The 23,246-nt window shown below is 45.1% G+C and overlaps 1 protein-coding gene across 1 annotated transcript in view; it reads left to right on the forward strand.

Annotated features, from left to right (window-relative positions):
* The window catches only part of LOC144511447 (SPARC-related modular calcium-binding protein 1-like), a 73,513-nt gene that overhangs the window by 29,974 nt on the left and 20,293 nt on the right, over positions 1-23,246 (forward strand). The window contains exons 2-4 of the mRNA XM_078241810.1: positions 10,301-10,472; positions 17,084-17,196; positions 22,270-22,369. Of these exons, the coding sequence (XP_078097936.1) occupies positions 10,301-10,472; positions 17,084-17,196; positions 22,270-22,369 (385 nt within the window). The remainder of the gene's footprint in view (positions 1-10,300; positions 10,473-17,083; positions 17,197-22,269; positions 22,370-23,246) is intronic.

Below are 23,246 nucleotides of genomic sequence, written 5' to 3' on the forward strand. Positions count from 1 at the left end.
ACGTTTCGTGAAAACCTTCTCTCTCCACAGATGCTGTCAGACCTGCCGAGATTTTCCAGCATTTTCTGTTTCAGAATAGTGCACAGTTGGTTGAAGGGCTAGAGAAAGAAAATTTCACTCTCTCTCTCTAACGTGTTTAATCCGTCATCTTAACACATTGCTCTGGTATGTAATGAGTTAATTCATTAGTCACTCAACAAATGTCACGTAGGGAATGAAAACCCTTGAGAAAATTAGAACCACACACACACATATATAAAATATATATTTTGGGAGGAGCAAAATTAATTTATTTTCAATTTGTTTTATTTATTTAATGTTCAATTAGTAAAACTGCCTCTTGTGTCTCCTGATGGTGGCCAGATTCCTGGGCTCCCCCGGGAGACGGGCCATCTGGGGGCAGAGAGTCTGCTTGGGAATCTCTTCACTGCCAACTGGGTTCCCAAACCACCGCAAGCCGCAAAACCACAAAACCGCCGGAGTCCAGCTGCCAAACTGTTCCACAAATATACAAATGGCAATTAGACGTGTTTTTCTGTTGAAGTGTCTCTCGCTGAGCTCTAATACATTGCAGTTTGCTTTCATTTTTCTTTTACGATGGAGCCTTTTTCTGATGCATTTTCTCTTGAGCTAATCCCTCATGTCTTGTCCTTACCTCTCCTTTTTCCCTTTTCTCTGCCTGCACCTGACAATACTCCCAACTCTTTTCCTTCCTCTGTCTGTCCATGTGTGTGTGTGTGTGTGTGTGTGTGTCTCTCTCTCTCTCCCCTATGGCCAGAATTTTATGCTCCCTCACTGGGATTTCAGGCTGGGAGGGGTGGGGTTGGGCAGAGTGAAATTGAAGGGATGTGATTCCCTCCGGGGTCCCACCCAGCCTGACCACAGAGTGATTTTACAGTGGGGCAGGCAAGACCTCAGACATGAAGCCCACCCTTGCCCCAATTGACAGCCTTAAGTGGCCAATAACCATTTCACATCCGAGGAAAAAGGCTCTCACTATCCACCCTATCTAATCCTCTGATCATCTTGTATGCCCCTATTAAGTCACCTCTTAACCTTCTTCTCTCTAATGAAAACAACCTTAAGCCCCTCAGCCTTTCCTCATACAGTCTTCCCACCATACCAGGCAACATCCTGGTAAATCTCCTCTGCACCCTTTCCAACACTTCCACATCTTTCCTATAATACGGCGACCAGAACTGTACGCAATACTCCAAATGCGGCCGCACCAGAGTTTTGTACAGTTGCAGCATGACCTCCTGGCTCCGAAACTCAATCCCTCTACCAATAAAAGCTAACACACCGTGCGCCTTCTTAACAACCCTATCAACCTGGGTGCCAACTTTCAGGGATCTATGCACATGGACACCCAGATCCCTCTGTTCATCCACACTACCAAGTATCTTAGCATTAGCCCAGTACTCTGTATTCCTGTTACTCCTTCCAAAGTGAATCACCTCACACTTTTCCGCATTAAACTCCATTTGCCACCTCTCAGCCCAGCTCTGCAGCTTATCTATGTCCCTCTGTAACCTGCCACTTCCCTCCGCACTGTCTACAACTCCACCGACTTTAGTGTCATCCGCAAATTTACTAATCCATCCTTCCACGCCCTCATCCAAGTCATTAATAAAAATGACAAACAGCAGTGGCCCCAAAACAGATCCTTGCGGTACACCACTAGTAACTGAACTCCAGGATGAATATTTCCCATCAACCACCACCCTTTGTTTTCTTACAGCTAGCCAATTCCTGATCCAAACCACTAAATCACCCTCAATCCCATGTGTCCATATTTTCTGTAAAAGCTTACCATGGGGAACCTTATCAAATGCTTTGCTGAAATCCATATACACCACATCAACCGCTTTACCCTCATCCACCTCTTTGGTCACCTTCTCAAAGAACTCAATAATGTTTGTGAGGCACGACCTACCCTTCACAAAACCGTGCTGATTATCCCTAATCAAATTATTCCTTTCTCGGTGATTATAAATCCTAACTCTTATAATCCTTTCCAATGCTTTGCCCACAACAGAAGTAAGGCTCACCGGTCTATAATTACCAGGGTTGTCCCTACTCCCCTTCTTGAACAAGGGGACAACATTTGCTATCCTCCAGTCTTCTGGCACTGTTCCTGTAGCCAATGACGACCCAAAGATCAAAGCCAAAGGCTCTGCAATCTCCTCTCTAGCCTCCCAGAGAATCCTAGGATAAATCCCATCCGGCCCAAGACAACAAGAGAAACATGAAAATGAATTCCTACATGTTGAGTAAAATGTAAATTGTGATAAGATTGGAGAAGCTAAGATGATTATTCTTGGAGCAAAAAAGGTTAAGGGAAGATATAGAATCATAGAATCCCTACAGTGCTGAAGGAGGCCATTCAGCCCATCTAATCTGCACTGACCACCCAGTCCCTGTCCCCATAGCCCCACATATTTACCCCAGCTAGTCCCCTGACACTAAGGGCCAATTTAGCATGGCCCGCACATTTTTGGACTGTGGGAGGAAACCGGAGCACCCAGAGGAAACCCACGCAGACACAGGGAGAATGTGCAAACTCCACACAGACAGTGAGCCAAGACAGTGTGCCACCGTGCTGCCCCACAATAATAGAGATGTTTGAAATTACGAGGGCTCTTACTTGAAAGAATAAAAAAATGAATTCTAGTGGCAAGAGGGTCAGGAACCAGAAGACACAGGTCTACCGTGATAATTGCAAAAGAATCAGAGGGAAGTTTTTTTTTTAAGCAGCAGGTTGTTACACACTGCCTGAAAGAGTGATGGAAACAGACTCGATCGCAACTTGAAAATGGGTTGGATGTACACTTGAAAACAAAAGGCTAAATAGCCAACTTCTGGACTATTGGGCGGCACAGTGGTACAGTGGTTAGCACTGCTGCCTCACAGTGCCAGGGACCTGGGTTCGATTCCTGGCTTGGGTCACTGTCTGTGTGGAGTTTGCACGTTCTCCCCGTGTCTGCGTGGGTTTCCTCTGGGTGCTTAAACCTTGTCATTCATGACCTAGAAAGAATTAAACAAGAACCTGTACGGTCCTTAAACTGTGTTTGTCATTAGCCTTCATTAATACTCAGTAGAGGAGTTATGAAAGGGATTATCCTCGGGCTGGTTGACCGATTGCGCTATGGAAAGGATCTAAACATTAATTCGTTCATCCGTTGGCATTGCATGGATGGCAGCAAAACCTAACATGGCAACAAGATGATGAACTGTTGACATTTAGTTCTGTGGCTTATGTGATCCTGAAATAATGCCAGGATTCTGATCTTTTGAGAGTTCCAATCAGCAGGATGAAATTTCTAGCGAGCTCTCACACTCAGCTGTCGCCAGTTGTGGTTCTTCCCTCCTGCCAAGCACATTGAAGCAATGACATGGAAGATCCAAGGCGATGCAAAAAAAAAATGTTTCAGAGAAAGAATCAAACCAGAACCCTTTCTGATCCACCCAGGAAGATCTAGGTTGGCTTTTTTGTCTACCTTGTATTATAAAGGGGGGGATTTCTCCCGTTCCACCCGCCACGGGAATTGTAGCGGGCCGGTGGGGGGGGGGGCGGGGGGACACACACCACACAAATGTCCATTGACCTTGGGCGGGATTCTCCGGTTTTGGGGTGAGCGTGGCCGGAGAATCCAACCCAGTGTGTTGCTTCAGTGTTGTGTCTGATTGACTGATTTGAGATCTTCCTGGGTGACTTGTAAATTGCAGAAAGAAAGGAGAACAGAAGCTCAGAGTGCCAGCTTGAGCCAGAGTCCATTTTATTGGAAACATTCTCATTGTTCCTTATATGTAGAGCTGGGCAATAAATGCTGGCCTAGCCAGCGATCCCATAAATGAAGAAAGGGATTGTAGAAATATTTCACTCTTTTTAACTTATTCCGATCTGTGGTCACCTTTGTTCTGTCAAAATTTGCCATCTATAAAGTGTAAATCTCATGTATCCATGCACTTCCTGTCAACTCTGTTCATAATAAATGTTCTCATTTGTTTATGTAAATACATCACACTTTAAGTCAGGTGTGGGCAACCTGCAGCCCGAATGCCGTGTGCAGCCCATCAGGGTTCTGGGTGCAGTCTACAAGTCACTGGGTGGGATTCCCTGGCCACCCTGCGGCATCCTTCTCGCGGCAGGAGGTGGCGCACTATCGGTTTTCTTCTGGTGGCGCCCGCCGCCGGGGGTGCATTGCCAGCAGGACCAGAAGATCCCACCAGTGTGAACAGCCGGAAAGTTCCGGCCATTTTGTTGACTGTTGTCTATGTGCAGAGTTGCCACATTTCTCTGGTTTCCATCCGTGTAGCTTTCTTCCTACCAGTGTGACTGAAATGACATGTACCTAAAGCAAGGGCAAGCGAAGTGAGGTGTGTGCTGATTGTACACAATGTTTGTGATAGTCTGTGTCCAATCAAATATTTATATTTCTTTAGTTTTTAACCACTTGAAGTTGATAGCTCTATTAATATATGGATTAAGCATTTTCTACAACTTGTTATTAAATATTTGGTATGTATTAAATGTATTCAATCTTATTCAAGGATCATACTTAGTGAATATGCCCGATTTGGGTAGACAGTGGTTAGCACTGCTGCTTCCCAGCGCTAAGGTCCCGGGTTCGATTCCAGTCTTGGGTCACTGTTTGTGCGGAGTCTGCACGTTCTCCCTGTGTCTGTGTGGGTTTCCTCCGGGTGCTCCAGTTTCCTTCCACAGTCCGAAAGACGTGCTGGTTGGGTGCATTGGCCATGCTAAATTCTCCCTCAAACAGGCGCTGGAGTGTGGTGACGAGGGGATTTTCACTGTAGCTTCATTGCAGTGTTAATGTAAGCCTAGTTGTGACAGTAATAAATAAACTTCAATCTTGCTGCCTACTGAGATGAAGGAGGGCCATTCATACGGCCCACTCACCAGCCTAGGTTGCCCTTCACTGCTTTAGGTTCATCCTTCTGCAGTGCCGCCACGGGCAGAACACTTCCATTATAATGTGACAAATTTACAAATATTTCCATTGTGGCTTTGAGAGAAGAACTGAATGAAGTCTATGTGCTCTGATCCAATTATTGCCTGTACCCTCCAATCCTCCCTCATATTGATCTTGGCTCCTGGCATACAAGACCAGGGGAAATTAATTTGATATATTACTTAAAATATTGCACAGCACTTCCTGCCCGCAAACATAAATTCTGTCAGTTTATATCATCTTCACTTGCTCCGGTAATGTTTCCCATTCATTCCGCTATGTCAACTGTAATGCTGCAGTTGCTCTATGTCACTCTCCCAATTCCATCAGCAACTGATGTGTATTTAAAAGATGAAGTTATATTCATCAACTGGCAATTCCACCAGTGTTTACATGATGTAATGGGTTTTATAGGAAAATCATATGCCCCATTCAAAAGGAATTTCTTTGAACGTTCTGTACTGATTTAGCTGATCTCAGACTGGGTATAAGGAGAGGAGCTTCTCAGTTGGCAGGTCTGGTCTCGAAGTTGCATTGCGTCAGAATGGATGAACCAATGTTTTTTAGAAAAAGGACTTGCATTTATACACTGCTTTTGATGACCACTGGATATCTCGAGCACTTTCCAGCCAGTGAAGTGTATCTGAAGTGTCGTTTATTTATTAGTGTCACAAGTAAGGCTTACATTAACACTGCAAAAAAGTTACTGTGAAAATCCCCTAGTCACGATACTCTGGCGCCTGTTCGGGTACACTGAGGGAGAATTTAGCACGGCCAATGCACCTAACCAGCACGTCTTTCAAACTGTGTGAGGAAACCGGAGCACCCGGAGGAAACCCACAGACACGGAAAGAATGTGCAGACTCCGCATAGACAGTGACACAAGCCGGGAATCAAACCCAGGTCCCTGGTGCTGTGAGGCAACAGTGCTAACCACTGTGCCACCGTGCCGCCTGCTATTACAATGTACTGTTACAATCTACTGTTACTGCTGCAATGTAAGACATACTGACATAACAGCAGTGGTCCATGCTTTTAATGCTGAACCTCTCACCTCCACATTTAATAATCTTTTAAAAAACTTACCTTTCTTGGCTGTCATTGGCAATGCCCTACGATGGTTCCTTGAAGGCCCCACTAATCAGACTTCGTGTAGGCTTGATTCACCTGAAGTAAGCCTGCTGGTGTCTACTGTGTTGAGGATAAACCAATTGGAATCAGGCTTTGGGCCCCTTATTTCCATACAGGCCTAATACATGTTTCAGGTGGAGTCCTGGATGCCTCTTTTGATGCCTATACACCAATTTGGCATGTTTGTATTTATGGCTCAATGCAGGTGTGCCACTCGTCATATTGGGTGATTTCTAGTCCAATGTCTCCAATTAGGAATGGACAGACTAGAGAGGGAGAAACTGTTCCCACTCGTAAAAGATTGAGAATCAGAAGGCACAGATTTAAAGTAATTGTCAAAACAAGTGGTTAAGGTCTGGAATGCAATGCCTAAGAGTGTGGTGGAGACGAGTCCAATTGTATCATTAAAAAGGGAATTAGACTAATCTGAAAAGGAAGAATGTGCAGGATTGCGGGGATAAAACAGGGGGGATGGCACAAGATGAACTGCTTATTCAGAGAGCCTGTGCCGACACCACAAGCCAAATGGCCTCCTCTGTGCTGTAACATTTCTGCAATTATTAGCCTGTAATTTCCAATCATAATCTAGTGACTCCTGCACAGAGTACCAGTGTGTGCAACACTGAGAATACAGACAGATTCTGATGCCTTTTCATATCAAATAGCCCAGATAATCTTCTGTTGGATCCGAGGGCCAAGCTAATGCTCCAGGAGGTTCTCTTTCTTGCATAATGAGGTTTAGGAGCAGATTTGGAATGATGCGAGGAACTCAAGGTGAGGTAGCAAATTGCATAAAAGTGAACATTTAGAAGGAAGGGGATGAATAATCAGAATAGGTTGAAAGAAATTTGTGTTTGGAATGGCCCTGAAGGGATATAGTCAACTGAAAGGTGAGGGAATTTTGACATTATGGGCTGCATCAGACAGTTGCCCAGTTGTCAACAGCGATGCTCTAAGGTATTATATCCTTCTAGGGGTGGCACGGTGGCACAGTGGTTAGCACTGCTGCCTCACAGCGCCAGGGACCCAGGTTCGATTCCCAGCTTGGGTCACTGTCTGTGTGGAGTTTGAACATTCTCCCCACGTCTGCGTGGGTTTCCTCCGGGTGCTCCGGTTTCCTCTCCGAAAGATGTGCTGGTTAGTTGTACTGGCCATGATAAATTCTCCCTCAGTGTACCCGAACAGGCGCCGGAGTGTGGCAACCAGGGGATTTTCACAGTAACTTCATTGCAGTGTTAATGTCAGCCTACTTGTGACACTAATAAATAAACTTTAAACTTATTTGATGAGTGATAAATATTGGTCTGGACACCAGTGATAACACCCCTGTAATTCCTCCAAATAATGCCAAGGAATTTTCTATATTCATGTGAGGGGACTTTAGTTTAACATCTCATTCGAAAGCTCAGCCGGTGCAGGACTCTCAGTTCTGCATTGGAGTATATGTCTAGATTTTACACTCAGGTCTCTGGAATGGAACTTTAACTCGCACCTTCTGGCTCAGATGTGAGATGGAGACTGAGCCATGGCTGAAATCACACAGCACAACTCTGCTTTGGGCTCCCTGCTGATGTGATCCAGACTCTATGAAGTCATTTCTCCATGGTCACTGCCAATTAATGTGCCAGGTCCTGGAACTGTGGTGGGTAGTATCCTGTCCAATGTTTCCAATCGGAATATGTTGGGTATTGCTTATCCTAGCATGTCTTCTCTCATTTAGTGCTACTGAAAGCATGGTCTATTCTGATTGGAGCGCTTCTGAGTATGAATCTGACTTTGCTCTCGAGGGAGTGCAGCGAAGGTTTACCAGGCTGATTCCGGGGATGGCGGGACTGATGTATGAGGAGAGATTGACTAGGTTAGGATTTTTTTCGCTGGAGCTCAGACGAATGAGGGGGGATCTCATAGAGACTGAAAACTTTCTAACAGGACTGGACAGGGTAGATGCAGGGTGGATATTCCCGATGGTGGGATTGTCCAGAACCAGGGGTCACAGTCTGAGGATTCGGGGTAGACCATTTAGGATGGAGGTGAGGAGACATTTCTTCACCCAAAGAATGGTGAGCCTGTGGAATTCATTACCACAGGAAGTAGTTGATGCCAAAACATTGAATGAATTCAAGAGGCGGCTGGATATAGCACTTGGGACAAGTGGGATCAAAGGTTATGGGGAGAAAGCAGGATTAGGCTATTGAGTTGGATGATCAGCCATGATCGTGATAAATGGCGGAGCAGGCGCGAAGGGCTGAATGGCCTCCTCCTGCTCCTATCTTCTATGTTTGTAGTAAAATGAACATTCATGTGTCTCAGCGGTACTACTGGACTTATTGAACCAGCATTCATTGAGAATGGGAGCTTCCATTTGCACTAATTATCTGACCAAGAATCCCTTGCCTACCTCCTTACCTGATGGTGCATGTGTAAGGATCGGTGGGTGTATAATGAACTCTCCTTCTGCAGCCTGGCACTGTGTAGATCTTATGTCAAACACTTTGACTGCTGCTCATGTGAAAGATAAACCAGCTGGTTGGGCTATTTGTCAGTAATTGTACTCCTCACCTGAGCATCAGAGTGCAGCAAAAATAAAACCTGTAAAATGGTAACTGCAAGGAGGGCACTGTAGCCTAGTTAATTATGATACTTTTAAAATTTATTTATTAGTGTCACAAGTAGGCTTACATTAACACTGCAATGAAGTTACTGTGAAAATCCCCTGGTCGCCACACTCCGGCGCCTGTTCGGATACACCGAGGGAGAATTTAGCATAGCCAATTAACCTAACCTGCACATCTTTCAGACTGTGGGAGGAAACCGGAGCACCCGGAGGAAACCCACGCAGACACGGGGAGAACGTGTGGACTCTGCACAGACAGTGACCCAAGCTGAGAATCTAAGACCTCGCAAATTGTAGATATATATTTTGTTTTAGTACACGCTACTGCAGAGTGCCTGGGTGGGAATTTCTGGCCGTGCTCGCCCTAAGACCGGAAAATCCCGCCCAAGGACAGCGGACCTTTGCATGGTCCATGTCCAGCCGGTTACGATTCCTGTGGTGGGTGCGACTGGAAAACTCCCCTGCCTACAACAGAAGTCCACGTGGGAATTACAGTGTGAAGACTGTGCATCTGATTCATAGACTGTATGATATTCCATCCACATTAGCGGGCCAACTACTCGAGTGAGTACTGTGTCAATTCACTAGAATGGTAACAGGGCTAAAATGATTAAATTATGAGATCTGGTTGCATAGATTAGTCTTATGTTCCCTTGAGTATAAAGTATTATTGGATGATCTAAATTGCTTAAAATGATTAGGATTTGATTGGATTGGTGGAGAGAAAATATTTCCCCTTGTCGAGAGGTCCTAAGCTAGGGCCTTAAATGTATTCGCTGTAAATTGATGTTACGAAGCCTTTCTTTACACACAAGGTAGTGGAAATCTGAAATCCTCAATCCCCCCCCGCAAAAAAAACAGTTGAGGCTGGGATAACTGAAACTTTCCAAACTGAGATTTATTGATTGTTAGACAAGGATACTACCGGGTCAAGGAATCAAGGCAGCTAAATGGAGTTGAGTTTCAAATCAGCTATGATATAACTGAATGGCTTGAGGGGCCGAATGGCTTCTTTCTGTTCCTATCTCCCTAATCTGGGATTTGAAATGCAGTTGATAAGGTTAGATTGGTATACTGGAGATTTGACCCAGATTGGAGAGGTAGATTCCCTCAGGAGATTTCATAGCTGGGTAAGGGCCCAAAATATTCTTTCTTTTATTCATTCGTGGGACATGGGCGTCGCTGGCTGGTCAGCATTTATTGCCCATCCCTAGTTGCCCGAGGGCAGTTGAGAGTCAACCACACTGCTGTGACTCTGGAGTTACATGTAGGCAAGACCGGGTAAGGACAGCAGATTTCCTCTCCTAAAGGACATTATTGAACCAGATGGGTTTTCCGACAATTGACAATAGTTTCATGGTCATCAGTAGATTCTTAATTCCAGATTTTTTATTGAATTCAAATTCCACCATCTGCCGTGGCGGGATTCGAACCCGGGTCCCCAGAACATTAGCTGAGTTTCTGGATTAATAGTCTAGCGATAATACCACTAGGCCATCGCCTCCCCTCAACACAGCAGATTTTAAAGAGATCAATGGGCTTTTAAGTGTGCATGAATTAACTGGAACTGTTCCTGTTTCAGTTTCTTATAGCTGAGAGCGACAGAGGGGGCTTGTGCAACATTGACTGCTCCAGAACTCAACAGAAGCCAGTCTGCGGGAGTGACAGGAAGCTCTACAAATCCCACTGTGCCTTCCAGCGAGCAAAATGCAGGGACCCGACCCTCGAGACAATGCCACGGAGTCGATGTAGTGGTAAGGATGGGAACACTAGGGCAGGGCTGACTCATCCATTACTCAATGCTCTGGAGTCCCTTCATTGGCTTTGCCCTCCCCATCTTTCTAACCTCTTTCTCCAGTCCTCCAATTTTCTGAGAACTCTACTTTCCTCAAATTCTGACCTCTAAATTTCATCATCTCACCCTTGCTGGTTGTGCTCAAGTCCTCCGTAGACCTCTCCAAGTCTGTACTTCGCACAGTGGTTAGCACTGCTGCCTCACAGCGGCAGGGACCCGGGTTTGATTCCCGACCTGAGTCACTGTCTGTGCAGAGTCTGCACGTTCTCCCCGTGTCTGCGTGGGTTTCCTTCGGGTGCTCTGGTTTCCTCCCACAGTCTGAAAGACGTGTTGGTTAGGTGCACTGGTCATGCTAAATTCTCCCTCAGTGTATCTGAACAGGCGCCGGAGTGTGGCGACTAGGGGATTTTCACAGTAACTTCATTGCAGTGTTAATGTAAGCCGACTTGTGACATTAATAAATAAACTTTAAAATTCCTCTTTCCTCTGCTGAAAACCTACCTCTTTGACCAAGCTTTTAGTCACCTGTTCTCATATTTCCTTTCGTGGCTCTGTTGGACATTTCCAAACATTAATGGTGCTAAATAAACACAAGCATTTGTATCACAGCTCCAGAATCACCAATCTCAACAAACTCTGTCATTTGTTTCTTGTACTCCAAAGATGTGCTGGTTAGGTTGATAGGCCATGATAAATTGCCCCCTAGTGTCAGGAGGATTAGCAGGGTAAATATGTGGGGCTGCGGGGATAGGATCTGGGTGGAATTGTTGTCAGTGCAGACTCGATGGACCGAATGGCCTCCTTCTGCATTGTAGGGTTTCTATGATTCTACTTTGATAATTTAGGTTGGCAAAACTCTCCTTTGCTCCAATATCCTCACTGATCCCTGTCCTTTACTCAATTGTACCAAACAACGCTTTTACAGGTATTTCATTATCCTGCCTTTCAAAAGGCGTTCTAATACTTTAGCAAAAATTACTGCTGTAATTTTCTGAGTTGTCACCATGCTCCTTTCTAAGATTGCTGTCATGTTTCTGAGTAGGCTATTACACTCATTCTAAAGCTGTGGACCTAATAGAACTCTTTCAAGATTATGAAGGGACTCAATTATTTTTTATTCATTTGTGGAACATGGGTGTCGCTGGCTGGGCCAGCATTTATTGCCCATCCCTAGTTACCCGAGGGCAGTTGAGAGTCAACCACATTTCTATGGCGCTGGAGTCACATGTAGACCAGACTGGGTAAAGATGGCAGATTTCCTTCCCTAAAGGACATTAGTGAACGAGATGGATTTTTCCGACAATCAACAATGATTTCATGGTCATCAGTAGATTCTTAATTCCAGCTTTTTTTTAATTGAATTCAAATTCCACCATCTGCCGAGGCGGGATTCGAACCTGGGTCCCCAGAACACCAGCTGATTTCGTGGATTAATAGCTTAGCGATAATACCACTAGGCCATTGCCTCTCTAATGGTGAGCATAGAGAAGAAGCTTCCAATTACAGGGTATCCAACACTACAGGACAGAAATTTAAGATAGGCGCGAATGAATCCAACAGGGGATTCAGAAGAAACCACTTTATCCAGCGAGTGTTGGAATGTGGCAGTGCCTATCAGAAGGAGCAGCTGAGGCAAAAAACTTAGATGCAATTCAATGAAAAAATGGATAGATACGTGAAGGAGAAGGGGATAGAAACGTATGCTGAAAGGGTTAGATGACGGAAGAGTTCATGTGGCGACAAAGACCTTCTGACCTGTTTCTATGCTTTTAATTATACGTAATATTTCTATGGAGTGTTGTTCCTCGTTAGTGACATTGCAGAGAAGAAACTCCAGTCTTGATTGCCTCAACGGGCAGTTGAAAGAGGTGGGAGGAGGTGGGCGGAAAGCTCAGTTAGGTCTCAGACAGGTGCCTGTAGGACACATCCGTTCCCTCCATTTCAGTCACGTATAAGTCATGTTTAAATGTGGTGTGACAGGTTAGTGTTAAATCATTGGAGCACTTAGCTGGGCGTTTCTTGCATAACTCCTCGAGGGATTTCTCTGACCTTGACTGCCCCTAAATTTAACACTTCCCATAAATCTCAGTGTGTCACCATGCAGGGCAAAGGATGCACGATCCGTTTCTGTCTGGGTTTAGTGACAGCAATACTGTTTTTTTGTGCAGGGTCTCTAAACAAAGAAAAAAGCTGCAGACTACTTGCTCCAGTACATGTGCAAAATTCCCGGGTGGGGGCAGATGATTTGATCAGGGCATTTACATTTACCCCCTTCTTGTTCGGCCTGAAAGGAAGTGACTGGCTTCCACTCAGTGGGCACAATCTTCCATTCTCAGCAGGTGTCTTGCCAGCTGCCTGAAAAAGCAATGAGACACTGTGCTGCCTCTAAGGAAGAAGACCTGCTGTATCTTCTGTCCACAGGGCAGTTAAGTGGACAGTGGCAGCCTTCCTCCACACTGAGGACCCTGGAAGCTGGCCTTCTGCCCACCAAGAAGCCAGCAGCTCTGGCACTCGGCAGCATCAAATAGGAGGCCAGGCTATTGCTGCCCCACCCCCCCAAAGGTCATCAACCCTGGACAAAGGTAAGGTGGTGGGGGGGTCATGAGGAGAGCGCTGCCATGGGGCTCAGCAGCAATGGTGTAGAATGGCTGTCAGCGGTCAACCCCCCACCCCTTGCCGAATATCCATGCTCTCAATCAGATGAGTGCAGATTGAGGGATATGCAGCCCACACAGTTTTACCGGTCATGCAGGCCGCATGTCCCACAGGCCTGCCTGGAGTTGGGAGTGCAGTGAAGTAGAGGCAGTGAAGAGGCCCTTCAGAAGATTAATTGACCACTTGTGGGACTCAAGTGGAGTGCCAATTTTGCAACATAGAAAATAGGAGCAGGCCATTCAGCCCCTCGAGCCTGCTCCAAGGTCTACAGTAGGCCTTCCCACCCAGAGTTTACTTACAGGAAAGATGGAAAGGCATGGGATTTCGGTCCAACCCACCAAATTCTCGGGCCTGCGTGCCTCCTTCCTCCGGGGACAGAGATATCGAGCGGTTGAAATTCTGCTGAGTGCTGTTATTAACCCGAATGAAGTAAAACTTCAGCACATTGTTTTTATCAAGTTGTTAGCTTTTCTTCTCTCTCATCTCAATCTGTTTAATTACTTTTGAATATGTAAATGCTAAATAAAAGTATTACCAGTGCTGTAAAACGGGCTCTCTGCAGAATTGCTCCAATTGGTGCAATGGTCCATCACAAGGTCCTGGATTTCAGTCCAGGCGAGATCGATGAATCTTTCTCTAAATGTTGCAAATATGCTAAGTGACTATTACGAAAGGCAAGTGAATAATTAAAGCCAATGGGACAAGGTTGAAGAGAGAAGTTGCCTGCAAATCAACAAAGCTTGAGTTTTAGAAGCTAATCGAAATGGGCAAAGGTGGAATGAAATAAGGAGCTGCACAGTTTTATGGCTAAGAGGCAAAAAGTAATTGGAGTGGGATCATTGGAGAGAAGTTACTAGCCCGCATGAGGCGGGAAACCAATTTAAATCTTGAGGGCTATTTTAACAGGCTGGTGGTTGGACTCCCCACTGGCAACCTGGGGGGGCGGCGGGAGTGTCTAAGCAAAGAGGGGGGCTGTGGGCAGGGAAGGCACTGTGGTCTCAACCCCTTTCCTGGGAGATTTCCCCTCCATCAGCAGTGATTGTATGTTTTAAGTTATCTCGAGCATACCTTCAGTCGGCCGCATGACCTCTTCCTTCATCAGGCAGCTGTTGCTGAGGCTCCTGAGCTGCTAACCGTTCTGATTGGCTGACAGCTGTCTGAGGTGGGATGTCCTGCAAGGAACATTAAACGGCTGTGGGTCGGCCAAGCTCAGTGGGAATGAATTTCCCGCTCACTTTTTCACCATTTAAAACATCTTGTCCACAGAATCTTTTAGCACAGAAGGAGTTCCGTCAGTCCATTGTGCCTGTATTAATCTGTCCAGACTGAAAGTGAAGATAAAAATACAACGTGATCAGAAAATCTTCTCTCCACTGATGAAGCCATGCTAGTCACTCACATGAAAACCCAGCTACAAAGGATTATCTCCCCCATGCCTCTAATTTGTTCTCCCTTGCTATAAGCATCAAGGAAGCTGGTTACGGTACAGGGTATCTTTACTTAACAAATTTACGAATAGGATGAGAATAGAGGGATATGATCCCCGGAAGGGTAGGGGGTTTTAGTTCAGTTGGGCAGCATGGTCGGTGCAGGCTTGGAGGGCCGAAGGGCCTGTTCCTGTGCTGTAGGGTTCTTTGTTCTTATCACATCTCTGTCCTTCATCACACAAAGTCACGCCCTGCTGGAAGTGGTCAGCAGTTTTGCTACCAAGGATGTCCAAAGATGTGCAGGTTAGGTGGATTGGCCATGCTAAATTGACCCTTAGTGTCAGGGGGACGATTAGGGTAAATATGTGGGGTTACAAGAATAGGGCCTGGGTGGGATTGTGGTTGGTGCAGACTCGATGGGCCTAATGGCCTCCTTCTGCACTGTAGGGATTCTATCGATTCTATCTACCTTTGGCGCACAGTAACATAGAATCCCTACAGTGCAGAAGGAGGCCATTCAGCCCATCGAGCTGGCACCGACAACACTCCCACCTAGGCCCTATCCTCACAATATCACGTATTTACTTTACTAACCCCCTGACACTAAGGGGCAATTTAGCATGGCCAATCCACCTAACCCGCACACCCTTCTAAACCTAAAACCTGCAGCTCAGAACTGAAAATGATAGAACTCCTGTCACCTGACCTGCAGCGTCATAAAACTAATTCCCAAAGTAAAAATAAACAACCCCCATTTAAGCCACTTCAGGAGCAATAAAAGGACTGCTCGGAGACAACCCGGTGCCAAAATGAGAGCTACAGAGAACATGATTTTTAAAAAACTCTTAAAGGTACACTAACACCACACTCTTCAAGTATTCTTCCAGTTCCCTTTTAAAAGTTACTGCTCAATCTACAGTGCAGTGAGTTTCAACCAAGTTCGCAATGACGGAATCTGATGCTAACTTAGAGTTCCATTTTTACCACCAACATCCAACAGCACAAAAAAGCACCCAAAGCATTTGATCATGTAAGAAGACCAGCAGACAGGACACTCAAATTGAATTATGTTATTAACTTAGCACAAGGTTTGTTCGCTTATAGCTTCCCTTCTTTTACCTGCTCCCTCTAATTTCTAGTTTTCTGATCCAATCTTTCTTCCCTATTGCATTTACCATAGTCACTAATGGGCTGAATGAGCTACTCTTGTTCCTATTTTCTGTGTTGCTAGTCGTTGCTGCTTTAGCCTTTCCTCACTTGTTACTACTAGTCTCTAAATATATTGTCTGAGACACTCTTCCTCATTTCCACACCAAACAAGAACTGGTGATGACTCAGTTGTGGTGTAACCAGAGTTTTGGTGATCTGTCATTTGACAGTCAATATGCACCTATGGATGGATTGCCCTTTTTTTGATATTCTGGATGGGATTTTCCAATCTCGTTTGTCCTGCCCCTGCTGCCATGCAGAATTTGGCGCTCAGCCAAAACTCCATTCATTTGCAGCGGCACTGGAGAATCCCAGCTGCAGATGAGGTCAGAGGCTTCTGGCGTGTGAGTGGACCATTTTCCTCTGAGACTTGAGGGGCGGGATTTATGGCCTCACTCGACCCGAGACCGGAAAATCCCGCCCAAGGTCAACGGATATTTCCATTGTCTGCCTCTCGCCTACTCCGGTAGAATCGGGTCAGGGTGGCACAGTGGTTAGCATTGCTGCCTCACAGCGGCAAGGACCGGGGTTCGATTCCTGGCTTGGGTCACTGTCTGTGTGGAGTTTGCACATTCTCCCCGTGTCTGCGTGGGTTTCCTCCGGGTGCTCCAGTTTCCTCCCACAATCCAAAGATGTGCAGGTTAGGTTGACTGGCCATGCTAAATTGCCCCTTAGTGTCAGGGAGACTAGCAGGGTAAATATGTGGGGCTACAGGGATAGTGCCTGGGTGGGATTGCGGTCGGTGCAGACGCAATGGACTGAATGGCCTCCTTCTGCACTTTAGGGTTTCTATGATTCTATGAATTCCGGCATAGAGATATGGACCACCCTGTGGATGGGTTGCCATTTCTGGAACCAGGAGTTGTGGCTAGACACTCTATACAGTAACTACTGATGGACATCTCTAATGGGACCTGTCGATAGACTACACTTTATATAAACCTTCCTCCTCGCCCTGCTCACTTCTGACTACTTCTTCTCACAAACTTAAGCAGAGTTGCTCGAGGTGTTCATTTACCATGAAAGATTATGGTGCTTGCTTGGTTTGATGGTCTGTCACCAATTAATCATGTTCATGGCATACTTGGAAACTGTAATAGCCTCCTGAGATAAAAGCAAGATTCTGCAGAACAGCTGAAAGCGGTCAAGTGTTTCATCTTTTTCTGAACACCTTTGACCTCGGAGATCTCCAAAGTTTTGAGCTTTAATTGGGTGAACAGTGTGATTAGGAATGCATTGGCCGCCAGTTATTTATGAAATAAATCGATCTGTGTTACAGATAGAGCTACAGTAAGATGCCAAGAGGACAGAGCCCAAGCACTGGCACAGTCGAGGAGGGCAACAGACTCCATCATTGTACCAGAATGCAACGAGGATGGCTCCTTTGCAGAGGTACTTTTGGGAATCAAAATTAATCACGCGGTATTGAAATCATTTACATATAAGACATTAGATACCAACATGATATCTTATCTACCAAAGCCTAGTCAGTCAACTGACCAGCTGAAGTGAATTGTTAAGATATGGAATTTTAAAAAAATTCATTCATGGGCCATGGGCGTCGCTGGTTGGCCAGCATTTATTACCCATCCCTGGTTGTCCGAGGGCAGTTGAGAGTCAACCACATTGCTGTGGCTCTGGAGTCACATGTAGGCCAGACCGGGTAAGGACAGCAGATTTCCTTCCCTAAAGGACATTGGTGAACCAGATGGGTTTTTCCAACAATCGACAATGGTTTCATGGTCATCATTAGACTTTTAATTCCAGATTTTTTAATGGAATTCAAATTTCACCATCTGCCGTGGCCGGATTCGAACCCAGGTCCCCAGAGCATTACCCTGGGTTTCTGGATTACTAGTCCAGTGACAATACCACAAGGCTGCTGCCTCCCCTAAATAGAATCATAGAATCCTTACAGTGCAGAAGGAGGCCATTAGGCCCATCGAGTCTGCACCAACAACAATCCCACCTAGGCCCTATTCCCGTAACCCCACTATTTACCCTGATAATCCCTCTACCCTACGCTCGCATCCCGGGACACTAAGGGGCAATTTAGCATGGCCAATGCACCTAACCTGCACATCTTTGGACTATAATAAATACTTTTTTGTTTAACTGAGAAATGTTATTAGCATTTCAATCTATAATTATTAATAAGCCATTAGGGTGGGATGGCAGTCCTTAGTGGAATCCAATTAGGGACCACTCACCCCTCAGATCAAGTTGGATCAGAGGTTTACCAATGATCATAGCATTAAAGTGCCACAGCACTGATGCTATTTGTGGCAAGTCTAAATAAGGACTTTTATATAGATGTCTGGAGAGGTTATTCTCGATGTGGAGATGCCGGCGTTGGACTGGGGTGAACACAGTAAGAGTTTTAACAACACCAGGTTAAAGTCCAACAGGTTTATTTGGTAGCAAATACCATTAGCTTTCGGAGCGCTGCTCCTTCGTCAGATGGAGTGGAAATGTGCTCTCAGACAGGGCACAGAGACACAAAATCAAGTTACAGAATACTGATTAGAATGCGAATCCCTACAGCCAACCAGATCTTAAAGATACAGACAGTGTGGGTGGAGGGAGCATTAAGCACAGGTTAAAGAGATGTGTGTGAGGTTATTCTCCTCAGAGAAGGCAACGAGGAGATTTAATAGAGGCATTTAAAAGTATCAAGAGCTTTGCTAGAGCAGGTAGAGGACATCACTGTCACAGGCAGGTGAGTTAATAATCAGGGGACACAGATTTAAGATCATTTGTAAAAAAACCAGCTGGAGTATGGGGAGATGGGGAAAGTGAGGAGAATTTGCAAGTTACTACACAGATAAGTAATGTCCCACCAGAACAAGATGTTCTGAGGTCACAATTTTGTGACTTGGGTAAGAATGTTCCTGCTACCACCTAGCCAAGGATCTTCTGACTAGTTCCATAACTGGTGAACTAGACCAATTTTCAGCATTTGGGAAAGCAATTACTAGTGACAAATATTTTATGTTTCGGTTATTTGTTTGAATTTCATGTGGCACAGCGGCCAGGATTTATAGGCCCCGCCGCTGCATATGCGGTGAGCCAGCCACTGACACTGACGAGGATGGAAGAACTAATCTCATTTTATATAATTACACTCTTAGAAAGCTGTGTTTAAAGTTTGAAGTTTATTTATTAGTGTCACAAGTAGGCTTACATTAACACTGCAATGAAGTTACTGTGAAAATACCCTAGTCGCCACACTCCGGCGCCTGTTTGGGTAACACTGAGGGAGAATTTAGCACGGCCAATGCACCCTAAACAGCACATCTTTTGAACTGTGGGAGGAAACCGGAGCACCTGGAGGAAACCCACGCAGACACGGAGAGAACATGCGGACTCCGTACAGTCACCCAGGTCCCTGGCGCTGTGAGGCCGCAGTGCTAAGCACTGTGCTGCTCCGACACTATCACCTTGAAAGGCACAAGTCAGGAGTGTGATGGAACATTTTCCACTTGTTTGAATGGATGCAGCTACAACAACACTCAAGAAGCCAACACCATCCAGGACACTGTCTGCTTAATTGATAGTTCATCCATCACTTTAACTGTCACTTCCTCCACTAACAATGCACCATGGCTGCACTGTGCACATTCTACAGGATGCAATGCAGCAACTCACCATGGCTTCCTCACCTCCCAAACCTGTTGCCTCTACCACTTAGGGTAAAGGCAGCAGTTGCATGAGAACACCAACACCTCTAAGATCTTCTCCAAGTCACACACACCCTTGGAGGTATATCGCTGTTTGTTTATTGTTACTGTGTCAAAAATCCTGGAACTCCCTACCTAATTACACTGCTTCACATGGGCGATTCAAATAAAGACATACTGCCACCTTCTCAAGGGCAATTAGGGAAAGCAATAAATGCCACCTTTGCTAGCAACGCAAACATTGGCAGAATGAATTAAAAATAATTAAGTTTAAAGTTTATTTATTAGTGTCACAAGTAAGGCTTACATTAACACTACAATGAAGTTACTGTGAAAATTCCTTAGTCACCATACTCCGGCACCTGTTTGGGTACATTGAGGGAGAATTTAGCACGGCCAATGTACCCTAACCAGCAGGTCTTTTGGACTGTGGAAAGAAACTGGAGCACCCGGAGGAAACCCTCGCAGACAACGTTCAGACTCAGCACAGTCAGTGACCCGAGCTGGGAATTGAATCTGGGTCCCTGGTGCTGTGAGGCAGCAGTGCTAACCACTGTGCCTCCGCGCCACGCCATATATGTGCATAGTAATTGGAACAGTCAGAATTCAATGACTCAGTTTGTCTTGCAGGAAAAGTATCACAGACAGCTCTGACATTCGGTGACAATTGTGCCACTGGAGAAGTGAATGAGAACAGCCTAATTTGACCAAATGAAAATGAAACTACTGAGTTATATTCGCAACCATTAGACGGAGAGGAGGGGGAGTAATGTAAAAAAAAAGTGGGATGATTTCACCAGAGGACCAGTAAAAAAAAAAATGATTTGGACAATTTTATAAAAATGAACATTGAGTTGTCAGTTGATATTGTTCTTCCTGTCTGACTGAGAATTTATAAATGTCCTGGACAGCTTGAAGTCATTTTTTTCTTCTGTGACCTACATACGATATTTTTTGAATGCTTTGGCAACAGAGGTGGAATGCTGGCTGAAAAGTACTCGGATGGACTTCTGCTCTGAATGTGACTGGATGGCTAATGCTTGGTAACTGTAGAGAAAGAATTATTAGCCTGTGACCAAACAATGACATTGAGGCCTAGAATTAATTAAGCCTTTAGCCGATGAACTCATCCAATCGACATGAGTTGATTTATTGCACACACAAGCTGTGCAATGATGTAAGACTTGGTAACGTACAGCATCAATTGACGATTTTCTCACTGTCGGTGCTGTCTCATTTTTTTTAACTGAGAAGTCAGAGTGAAGTACCAAAGCCAGGAGTGCAGGACAACCTGAAATTTGAAAACAATAAGGAACTGGGCAAGATAAATCAAGAAATGATGAATACGTGATGCCAAGCTTGACTTACTACATCTTGTAGTAGGGGTGGAGCAAACTGAAGGAGTTCCAGTACGAGCTCATATGATCCTGGAAGCCAGGAGAAGGACAAATGCATTTGTAGCTTTAGAGGAAAGCTATGGGAGGCGATGGCCTAGTGATATTATCGCTAGACTATTAATCCAGAAACTCAGCTAATGCTCTGAGGACCTGGGTTCGAATCCCGCCATGGCAGATGGTGGAATTTGAATTTATTTTAAAATATCTGGAATTATGAATCTACTGATGGCCATGAAACCATTGTTGGTTGTTGGAAAAACCCATCTGGTTCACTAATGTCCTTTAGGGAAGGAAATCTGCCATCCTTACCTGGTCTGGCCTACATGTGACTTCAGAGCTGTGATTGTTCATGTCTTCACTAATCTTCATTAACTTAGCATCAAACTCTCTTAATTGGCAGGAGGAATATAGAAGCATAGGAAGAGCAATAGACAATTCAGCTGCTCAAGCCTATCCCACCATTCCATTAGATCATAGCTGTTCAGTACCTCTATTTACTTGCCTTTCATCCATATAAGAATCATAAGAACTAAGAGCAGGAGTAGGCCATTCAACCCCTTGAACCTACTTCTTCGCCATTGAATACGATCATGGCTGATCTCATCTAGGCCTCAACTTCACTTTCCTGCCCATCTGCCCTAACCCTCCAAACCCTTACTAATTAAAAATCTGTCCACTTCTTTCTTAAATTTACACAATGTCCCAGCATCCATCACACTCTGGGGAAGTGCATCCCACAGACTCTCAACTCTTTGAGAGAAGTAATTTCTCCACATCTCTGAAATAAGAATCATAAGAACTATCCCTCGAGTGTTACCACTGAACCAAGATAAGAGCCCCTTCATCTAAAGGGAAGAAAGTGATAGGGCCAATGACTTTTGGAAGAAAGTTCTCAAATGCTAAAGAGGAGCGAGTAACTGAAAGGCCAGCCCCTTGCAACGGAGTAGAGAAGTGGGGTACCATCAGTAATCTAGAGTGGAAGATGTAGTCTGAGTCATCTGGCTGAAGAGGTTTGCTAGGAGCCCGGATTTTCGATTAAAAATTAGAACAAGAGTCTTGACAGATTGATGGTGACCTTTGGAATGTCCATACACTATCTTTAAATAAAAAGCATTTTGCTACATACCTGCACATGCACCACAGGCACACGCACAGATTAAATCTTACAATAATTTCCCTTTTCATAGAATCATAGAATCTACGCACAGAGACAGGCCCTTCGGCCCAAACTGGTCCATGTCGACCAAAATGCCCATCTAATCTAACCTCATTTGCCTCCATTTGGTCCATATCCCTCTAAACCTTTCCTATCCATGTATCTGTCCAAATGCCTTTTAAATGTTGTCAATGTCCCTGCCTCAACCGCTTCCTTCTCTTTGCTTCAACAGGTTCAGTGTCATAAGTTGACGGGCTATTGCTGGTGTGTCACACCCGAGGGCAAACCAATTGGTGGATCTTCAGTCCACAACCGGACTCCGACCTGTTCAGGTACTAGACACACAAAGCTGTTTAACTTTGTAAACTTGGTAATTGCCGATTAATCCTTTATGGGCATTGAGAGTTCTTGGAAGCCAAAATAAATCTTCCACATTTTGTTTATTGTAAAATATAATTGCAGAAACAAACACACTTAGCTTGGTACATGAGATACTTACTGTGCATTGTAAAATGTTGAGATATATTTTGTGAATTATTGCAATGTTTTCAGGGATTTGGATACTGGGGTTAACATGCTTAATTTGCAATTCACCTTGCATCAACCTCACATTCCAGCCGCCACACTTTGTGCTGGTTATTGTTCTTTTATACCATCTTAACGTAAAAGGAAAGCCAGTCATTTCTGGTCAATTGTTTCTCGCCTTGAGCTTGCCTGGACAGAAAGCTGAGGGGAGTAGTAATAGGTAACAATTTATCCAGCTAAATGTCCAACATAGACTCCATTTAGAAACTATTAAGGTCACTTCCCCACATAAAGTATACCTTAATAGGGGCGGCACGGTGGCACAGTGGTCAGCACTGCTGCCTCACAGCGCCAGGGACCCGGGTTCGATTCCTGGCTTGCGTACCTGTCTGTGTGGAGTCTGCACATTCTCCCTGTGTGTGCCTGGGTTTCCTCCAAGTGCTCTGGTTTCGTCCCACAGTCCAAAGATGTGCGGGTTAGGTGGATTGGACATGCTAGCTTGCCCCTTAGTGTCAAGGGGACTAGCAGGGTAAGTTTGTGGGGTTAAGGTATAGGGCCTGGGTGGGATTGTTGTCGGTAGAAACTCGATGGGCCAAATGGCCTCCTTCTGCACTGTAGGGATTCTATTATTAAAGAAACAGATCAATTAGAAGCTCGACACCACTACCCTGAGCAACATCACCA

Source organism: Mustelus asterias, chromosome 24 (genome assembly GCF_964213995.1).
Source record: "Mustelus asterias chromosome 24, sMusAst1.hap1.1, whole genome shotgun sequence".
Classification (NCBI taxonomy): Eukaryota; Metazoa; Chordata; class Chondrichthyes; order Carcharhiniformes; family Triakidae; genus Mustelus; species Mustelus asterias.